The sequence below is a fragment of the Micropterus dolomieu genome, linkage group LG17 (genome assembly GCF_021292245.1).
Source record: "Micropterus dolomieu isolate WLL.071019.BEF.003 ecotype Adirondacks linkage group LG17, ASM2129224v1, whole genome shotgun sequence".
Taxonomy (NCBI): Eukaryota; Metazoa; Chordata; class Actinopteri; order Centrarchiformes; family Centrarchidae; genus Micropterus; species Micropterus dolomieu.
Window position 1 is genome coordinate 3,773,923 of NC_060166.1, and position 10,023 is coordinate 3,783,945.

The 10,023-nt window shown below is 42.0% G+C and overlaps 1 protein-coding gene across 1 annotated transcript in view; it reads right to left on the reverse strand.

Annotated features, from left to right (window-relative positions):
* Positions 1-4,289: 4,289 nt before the first annotated feature.
* nlrx1 (NLR family member X1) overlaps positions 4,290-10,023 on the reverse strand; it is a 40,616-nt gene continuing 34,882 nt past the window's right edge. Inside the window, exon 10 of the mRNA XM_046074057.1 lies at positions 4,290-4,914. Within this exon, the coding sequence (XP_045930013.1) occupies positions 4,768-4,914 (147 nt within the window). The 3' untranslated portion in view covers positions 4,290-4,767. The remainder of the gene's footprint in view (positions 4,915-10,023) is intronic.

Genomic DNA, 10,023 nt, shown 5'->3' on the forward strand with positions numbered 1-10,023 from the left:
AATGAAAATCAGGCCCTACCTCACTCAGTACGCCACCCAGCTTCTGGTACAGGCCATGGTTATCTCTCGCCTCAACTATTGCAATGCCCTCCTAGCAGGTCTTCCAGCTTGTGCAGTGAAACCCCTACAAATGGTTCAGAATACAGCAGCGCGTCTGGTTTTTGGTCTTTGGTTTTGGGCGTCTGGCCCAAAAGGACTCATGTCATTCCATTACTCAGTGACCTCCACTGGCTCCCCGTGGCCTCCAGAATAAAATTCAAGTCACTAATGCTGCATACAGAGTGACTACTGGGTCTGCACCCATCTACCTAAACTCCATAATACAAGTTTACGTTCCTTCTCGGCCACTACGCTCCTCCAACGAACGCCGCCTGGCTCTGCCATCCCTTCACACAAAGCAATCCCAGTCCCGGCTATTCTCATCTGTGACACCACGATGGTGGAAGGAGCTACCACACACCATCAGAGCAGGGGCGTCCCTCTCTAACTTCAAGAAGCTCTTGAAAACTCAAAACAACAGTTCCTCTTATAACACCTCTAACTCCTGACCTCTAACATGCACTTCCTGTGCTCTTCTTCTTCTATCCCCTACAATTATCTTGTATTGATTGCACTTTTTGTTAACTCTTACTTCCTTCCCTAGGTATTTACCCCATTGATGTGATATGTACTATGAGCTCTTACTAGTATTTATTGCTGCTCTTACTAGTATGTATTGTCAGTTCTAGATCTGTATTTGATATTCTGTTGATGCTTGTATGTTGTTCTTCGAATGTAAGTCGCTTTGGATAAAAGCGTCTGCCAAATGAGTAAATGTAAATGAAGCCCCTTTTGATGTCTATGTTTGCATGTGCCTGGACTCATGACTTGTAAAACAACGACATGGTCCCACCTCTGATATTGTTACAGTCGAGAAACACATTCGGGTCTATACCAAGCAGAAGCCCTGGATGACCACAGAGGTCCAGCAGCTGCTAAAGGAGGCGACAGGGCTCTCTCAACAGCTTGGCACGGGCCAACCAGAAGAGAGGCATCCGGAAGGCCAAGTCGGACTACAGGAGAAAGACTGAGGACCACCTGAGCAGCAACAACATCAGGCAGGTGTGGCAGGGATTCCAACATATCACCAACTACAGGACCAACCTTGGAGCTGCCGAAGGTGATGCCTTACTGGCAGAGGAGCTGAACCACTTTTTTGTCTGCTTTGAGATGAAGTATCCGAAGGCAGCTACGCTACACCCAGAGGCCCACAACAACCCCATCCTCACAGTGGAAGAGGTGAGGCGCACACTGTGAGCTGTCAGTCCAAGGAAGGCAGCCGGTCCTAGTGTCATCTCTGGACACATGCTAAGGGACTGTGCTGACCAACTGGCTGAGGTCTTCAACCAGTCTCTGTCCCAGACCATTGTCTGCCCTGGAGCAGCAAGGGAGCTATGCTGCGTGCGCTTCACAGACTTTAGTTCTGCCTTTAACATTATCCTCCCCATCAGACTGGTGTCCAAACTATCACACTTGGGACTTCCACACTCCACCTGATTTTTAGACCAAGGATTTCTTGACAGAATGCACACAGAGGGTCAGAGTGGGCCCCCACATGTCCACGGCCTTAAGCCTCAGGCCTGGCTCCCAGCAGGGCTGCGTGCTGAGTCCCCTGCTCTATACCCTCTACACCCACCCACCATAGCAACACCATTTGCAGACCACGCCACAGTGGTGGGGTGCATCTCTGGGGGGGATGAGTCCACCTACAGCAGAGGTACAGAATTATCTGCTGTCAGCTTTTCCCCCAGGATGTGAGACTCTTAAATTCTACAATAATGTACAGTCACATTTTGCTGGCTTAAAAAGCACATTTCAAATTTTATCAATATTGCTTTGCATAGATGTGTCTGACTGTGGCTCCAATAAACATGGAAGCCAAAAATCTGGAAGATGTTATGGATGCACCGATCAGACTTTCTGACATAAACTGTTAAGTACTCATCCTGTAAAAGTGCCCTCTTTTGCCCACATTTAAAATATGTCTAATGCTAGCTCACTTGTTGGTAATGCATGGTCAGCAGTTTGACATTAAAGTTATACATTTTATGATGCAATTTTCAAAAGTGATGTAAGATCTCACTGCAATGCAGCAGCTGGGTGTGGTCAAAGGAGCAACAGACCACACATCTGACTACATAGCAGTGGCTGGTTGAAAACAACAACAAACAGCTTAGTGGGCTGTCTATGAAACCGCCATAAACTGTAAGTTACTGATTCCTCAGCATGTTTTCATCCCATGGCCGTGTTTGACGCACCCATCAGTTAGGTTTAGGAAAAGATCATAGTTTGGGTTGAAATAAGTACATAACACAGCTCATGTATGTAATGTTATGTAAACTAAAAACTATAGGATGGGTTACATTAGACTTTGCAAGGCTGCAACATCACACACACCTGTCTGTCGTGTAGTATGCATGCACTGGAAAGTTATATTAAACTTTGCAACTGGATTTTGCAGTGAGGAAATACTCGTGAGTTTAGCCCACAATCACTATCAAGCACATTAGAGACTTTGCCGTGGATTGGCCGTATTCAGAAGAAAACACAATGGTGGGATTTTCTGTGACATTCATTTCAGGGAATTTCCAATATTTTCTTTTTTTACTTTTCTCACTTTTATATAGAATTTTTTTCTCGGTTATTAACCCCCACCCTGGCTCCCTATTTTTGGACATGTAAAATAGTCTAAATCTAAATATGTGAAAACACTTAAGAGAATTCAATTATAGACTATAGATGGGCTACATCTAAGAAACTATCCCGCAGTGGAGCAAATCAGGATGAAATCTAAACATATTTTATGAAGTGGTGTGTATTAATATCCTACTTCTCATCTGAGTACAGATGTGATATGTAGTCCAAGTGCAGGGTAACCTCGAGATAACCATGAACAAAACCTGCTCGGAGCAGTTTAGAAATGCCGCGTAAAATTGCCATGTCAACAGACCTCGGGAAACAACTATCTACCTTTTGTAGTACAGGTTAACCGGGAAGTTACACCAGACGTCATGAAGTTACCTGGATAAGTTACCATGCTTTGTAGTACAGGCCAAATATCCATAACTTTGTTTTCAGTGCTGTATAAAGACCTTACATAATGAACCGTTATATTTTTATTACCTTAGAATGAGCCAAACGGACAAACTGCTCTACAGAGCATGTTTTGTCACTATGTTGAATACATACGAAGAAGAACAATAACAACAACTAACATTAGTAGTAGTGGTAGTTGTAGTAGGAGTAGTCGTAGTGGTTTGGTTTATTAGAAGTAAGAAAATAAGTGAAATTTGGACAAATGGAGGACCACAGGTATTATTTAGCACAAGAACTGACAGAGCGTGTCCGCCACCGTAGCTTCTCCTGCACGCTTGGATAGAGAGGACTGAGTGGTGACTGATGGTGCATTCAAAAAAATCAGATTTTTTTTTTTCCTCCATAAATCTTTATTGCAAAAAGAGAAATAAAGTGTGACATGGGACAAAGAATTATACAGAACTTTGATTTCTGCAAAATCACGTATTGCATATACATATGTTGCAAACATGTAATTTGTAATATGGTTATAATGGTTAATTTGCTGTCCATGTAGAGTGAACTAGATGTCTGCGTGTTGTTTATATGCTCTGATAATACTAATCCAACACATCTTTGAAGTAGCGTCCAAAATGCTGTAAAGTAAGAATATGTCAAAAATAGCCATGTTAAGAGATTATATTTATTCATAATCAAATTAACACAATGAAAATGAATGAGTGAACAGAAGAAAAATCTAGATCACATCAATATTTGGTGTCAATATTTGGTCAGTTCTTCTAGGCACATAGGACTCCTTTTAACATTGTCATTCTAATCATAAATAGGCAGCTGTTTGGAACTCTTCTTTCAATCATTTAAAGTGCTGTATAATATATTTCTTTCTTTCTTTATTTTTTTTGTATAACATTCCAATTTGGAATTATTTCGCTAATGTTTTAAAAAAATCCTTTTTGTTCTGTATCGTATACTGTATTATGTGATACCTGTTAACATACTTTCTATTATATCCAGCAGTTAGCTGTTTTTCACAATTCAATTCAGTTTTATTTATTTATAGAGCATCATTTCATAAAATACTCATTCTCATCTCATTGCACTTTTCATGTAGAGCAGGTCTAGACTGTACTCTTTGTAATGTTATTAACAGAGACCAACCATGAGCAAGCACGTGGCCATCGTGGCAAGGAAAAGAAAGAGAGAGCGAGAGGGAGGGGGTTGCAGTGTGTTTTATTGGCCCCGGGAAGAAAATTAATTGTCAAATGTGTTAATCCACAGTAGGCAAATGCACACATTGTCAGCTGAATATTCACAACACAGTCACATTTGGAAAACACCCAGTGCAGCAATATCACAGTAGTTCAGGCAGGCATGGAAGTCATTTTATAGTCAGGTGTTCCAAGCATCCCCCCAGTCTAAATCCTCCAGTATGTCTACGACCTCTTTCTAACAACAGGCGGTCCATATAAACTGTCTGCATAAAACAACAATGAGCTCTACATCCTCACTACTACATTCCCACCCACCACCTGTTTTAGTACAAAGTCAGGGAGTTTAGCTTTAAGCTGCTTTGAAAATATTGTTGAATAAAGTCATGTCCTTTACAATAATCAAGCTGCGTCTCCTGGACCTCTGGTTTATATTAGCTGCAGATTTTCCTCTGATATGCTGCTGAAGGTTGATTTTTATCAGTTACTTTCTGTATCCTGTGGAAGGAGGTAGAGAGTCCTTCTCCAGCATCTGCAGAATCTGCAGGACTCCCTTCTCCACCTTGCGAAAGTGCAGCCTCTTCCAGAAGCTCTGCTGCTGACGCCCCCACTCCAGATCCCTGAGGAATACCTGCACAGAGGGGGACTGGGTGACTGACACACACTAACAATAATTATCAGTAATTTATAAAATACTTAATTATTATACTTAAGTAAAAGTACAGATACCCCACTAAAATATCAAAAGTAAAAAGTACTACACATTCAAATCTTTTGATCTTACAAAGAGCAACCTATCTTTTTAAATTCATTGAAGACAGGTTTGAATACAGTATCATAACTTATTGTGAATCACAATACAGAAAACTGAGTCAAGAGAAAAGATATTTTTTTACTGTGCAGAAGCTTAGCCTGCATTATTGCTCTGCTGATGTGGTGAAATGTTTGAGATTTGTGAGCCACGTAAACAATTTGTCATTGCTGAACAGTTACACCTGATACCATAGTGCTCTCACTACAATCATCATTAAAACAGTCTGTGTCTGTGAGAAGCTTGAATGGAAACCTCTTCTAGCTTTTTTGAATGGACCTCTGTGCACTAACTCAGTCCTCAAAGTCTGTTAAGACTGGGGGCCAATCTGCTGGGTCATTTGGTGGAGCAGCATCTGTTCCATTAGGGTCTGAGCTGCTTGGATCTGATGCTGGCTGTACATCTCTGGCTGTGCTCGTACTGTCTGAGGCTGCCTGTGTTTCACCTGGGTCTGTGGGACCTGCTAAAGATGTCTGAACTGGTATCAGCTGCATCAGGGCCATTCAAACGGGCTCCCCCAGATTTATATCTTCAAATATTAAATATTATGTATACTATACTTTACTGAATATGTGATGCTTATTATTTACTGACAGATGTGCATCCATATCACCCAGTCTGCCCCTCCAATCACCATTTTAATTTTTATGTGACTTTATAAAACATACTGCTGATGGAGAAAATGGAGCAGACGCGGAAGGAGAGACAGAGAGAGGAGGGGAAAGCCGGGGTGTTTACCTGAGGTGTAGGTGTGTGTGAGTGTGTCAGAGTGTGGGGAGAAGAGAATTCTGAGGCAGGTGCAAAGCATACTTAAAAACAATAATAAGAATGTTTGTGGTCATTAAAACCTGCTTTCACAGGGTGGTATAATGTCAAAATTTGAGGGTTTTACAATCACGATGCCGGCTCAACGTCGTGATGTCTGTCAACCATCACCAATGGACGATGGCATCGTCTATCGGCCCAGCCCTAGTTGACACTTGGTTCAGAGCCTTTTCACACCTCCAGCACACCTACTCCTCCGTATCCCATTCCCCAGACTACAGCTACCGTCAGCTCTGAGCACCCAACTACAGAACTGTCTGTTAGCGTTAACCAGGTGAGAGGAGAACTGAGGAGGACTGAAGATGAGGAAGGCATCTTCGGTCAGCTGTGTGAGACTCTTCAGTACATGTTCAACCTGAGCTTGAAGCTGGGGCAAGTCCCACAGCTGTGGAAAACATCATGTCTGGTTCCTGTGCCTAAGACACCACACCCCAAGGACATGAACTACAGACCGGTGGCTCTGACGTCTCACTGATGAAGACATTTGAAAGACTTCTTGGATATCTTCATCCCTGGTGAACCCGTCAATGGACCCACTGCAGTTAGCCTACCAGCCTGGCATCGGAGTGGATGACGCCATCATCTACCTTCTCCACAGATCCCTCTCCCACCTGGGAAAAGCTGGAAGCTCTGTGAGGATCATGTTTTATGATTTCTCCAGTACTTTTAACACCATCCAGCCTACGCTGCTGAGAGACAAACTGGAGGACGCTGGAGTAGACCTTTATCTCTCAACCTGGATCCTGGACTACCTCACCAGCAGACCACAGTTTGTGAGGATTAAGGACTGTCAGTCTGACACTGGTCTGCAGCACGGGTTACCACAAGGAACAGTGTTGGCACCCTTCCTTTTCACCCTCTACACTGCAGACTTCACCTTCAACACCTCAGACTGCTTCCTCCAGAAGTTTTCTAATGACTCTGCCGTCTCATCTCTGATGGGGATGACAGAGTGAACAGAGAACTGAATCAGGACTTTGTGAACTGGTGCAATCTAAACCACCTCCTTATCAATGCAGCAAAGACTAAGGAGCTGGCGGTGGACTTCTGCAGGAGTAAGCATGTCTCCAAGGTAACTGTGAACATTCAGGGGGTGGACATTGAGACTGTGGACTCCGGTATCTTGGTTTCCAGGTTAACAATAAACTTTTATTAAATAAACTTTGTATATGGTGTCAGTTTATCCCGGTGTGTTGCAGTACCGGCGTGTAAACTGCTCCGTCACTAAACAGCAGATCAGCTGCTCAGATCAGGACTTGATTTCAGTGGAACTTTCTTTTGCTGCAGCAGAAACGTTTATTAAAAGATGCATTTTTGAAAGCAGTATTTATTGTCGTGACTGTTAATTAGCACATGCCTAAAACAACCTCAAGATTAATTTAAAAGCTGATAGCTAAATAAGACGTATTGTGTAATAAGACGCATTGTGTAATTTTGCATTTCATAATCCGAATAGTCGATTATTCGCTTCAATCATCGAATCATCATTAATCGACTACCAAAATAGTTGTTAGTTGCAGCCCTACTGAGCAGCTATTTACTCATACTAAACACTGTAGCAACACGTCCACAGACAGCAGTTGGACAGCACTTTGTGTACGAACATTTATATGAATCACAAGTACATAGAAGTGCTAATAAACAGTATAAACTACAGCTTTCACTAATGCTCCTTTTCCACTGTACGGTACCAGCTTGACTCAACTCGACATTTTTTGGTTTTCCATTGTGGAAAAGTTGTACCTGTACCTGCTTCCATGTACTTTTTTTCGTAGCACCTCTGTTGAGGTTCCAAGCGAGCTGAGGCAATACTAAAATGTGATGTGAAAAACACAGCAGACTACTGACTGGTCAGAGAGAATCGTCACTATTCACTGCATCATCATTGCACGCGCCTGACAGAGGCCAGCAGCAGAAAGTTTGATATTTTACAATTTTCATATGCTATTTCATCACTAAATCCACTTTTGTCCAGTTTTGAGGTGAGAAATCAACTGTGTAGATTTCGAATATTGACAGTTTTACAAGAAGTGATGGCGGAACAAAATGTGCTTTCAAAAGTTTTCGGAGTTGAGGAGCTCCGCAAGTGACGCGGGAGAAGCCTGCAGCAACCCGCGGGAGGAGCTTGCGAGCATAGGCGCTAATCACGGGGGGGACGGGGGGGTCAGGTCTATACATAAAATAATATAATGATATATACTTACAATAATTGTGTAAATAGTAACAATAACAGTAACAATACAAACGCAAACAGGGCAATAAAAGTGCGTTGTAAGTTTAGAAACATTTTGAGTCTCCCCTCTCTTGCCTCATAGTGGTGTGGTCCACTGCTTTTTCTCTCACAGGAGTCCGGTGGCAGAAAACCAGTTAAATCCTTCAGTAGTTGTGAAACTTGAGTAATGTTAAGTAGGCTGGCAGAGCTGTTTTATTCACTTTAAACATTGGATGAACTGATTCTTGTCTTTAATACAGATGATGGTGAGTTATGAGTTAAAAAAGTTATGATAACTGATTATTTTTTGTAACTCATCTTCTACAGTTAGAAACGTGCAGATTGATCAGCTGGGGACTGAAATAGGCTGTTTTTTTTCTTCTACTCAGCTCTGACCGGTGAAATTTCTGCCCATCACATTTCAACGGTGAAGGAGGCTGTGCTCAGACGCTCCGGAGGCCGTCTCTACCCTGCACCAGCGGGTAGCCCTTCTCTCAGGTCTGTTACTGCTACTCCAGCACAACACTCAGCAGCTCACACACTCCATCCTCAGTCCGCACGCAGTGCTGAAGTAGATTCTGCTCAGTCCTGCTCTGGAACCCCACAACCAGCATCTCCTCATCCCCTTTTCTCCCCAACCACACTAATAATTGGTGACTCCATAACGGTGGTGACGATGTCATTCATACCACGGTGGTCTCTATCGGTAATTAACAACAAGCCTACGCGGCTGACACAAACTGCTGACAAATAACGTCATAGCAGAGAGAGAGAGAGAGAGAGAGAGAGAGAGAGAGAGAGAGAGAGATGGACAGACAGACAGGTGTAGATGTGTGCTTCTGTGTCTGAGGGGAAAAGCAAGGTGAGCAGATTACTGTAGTTTGTGATTAAACACTAATAAATTAAATGGTGTGCAATTGATTTTCAGCTCCTTCCAGTGAACATGCTAATGTTATTTAATAATCAATGTTTCCTTATGACCATACAATTGAATGGACCCCAGTGAGAATAGCTAACATTTATAGGCTATTGGTTCTGAAGGGATTCTAATAAAAATTGACTTTTCCAATAAATAGTTTGTGTAAGCTGCCAATTATAGTTCTTAGAAAGAAAGAAAAATCGGCCAAAATCAGAATTGGCAGGTCAGACCTTTTAAAAAATCATTAACTGGAATCAGCCAGGAAAACTGTAATCTGTGCATCTCTTACTACAGCGATAATCCTGTATGTGAACCGATATTAGGCTAAGACTGTAGATGGACATTGTGCAAGTGGCAGATCAGTTGGCCTGCTCCTGTTAAATATCTAATATATACAGTATGTATGTATGTATGTATGTATGTATGTATGTATGTATGTAATAATAATAATAATCTTTATTTGTAGAGCACTTTTCAAAAACAAGTTACAAAGTGCTTTAACAAGTGTAAAGACAATAATACCCAAAAGACAATAATACAAAAACAATACAAGATAAAAGCAAGAAAACATTGAAAAGACTAAAATACAGATAAATATAAAATAAGTAAAATAGAATAAAATAAAAGGGATAAAATAAAGTCAAATAATATCGGGAAAGGCTCTCCTATTAAAGTATGTTTTAAGAACAAGAGTTCACAGACTCAGCCGACCTGATTTCCTCAGGCAGGCTGTTCCAGAGCCTCGGGGCCCTGACAGCAAACACTCTGTCCCCTTTAGTTTTCAGTCGAGACTCTGGAACAGACAACAGACCTCTGCCCGAGGATCTCAAGGTACGTGCTGGTGTGTATGGGACTAAAAGGTCAGAAATATAACAAGGCGAGAGGCCATGAAGAGCTTTAAAAGTGATCAATAGAATTTTAAAGTCAATTCTAAAACACACTGGGAGCCAGTGTAATGAAGCTAAAATAGGGG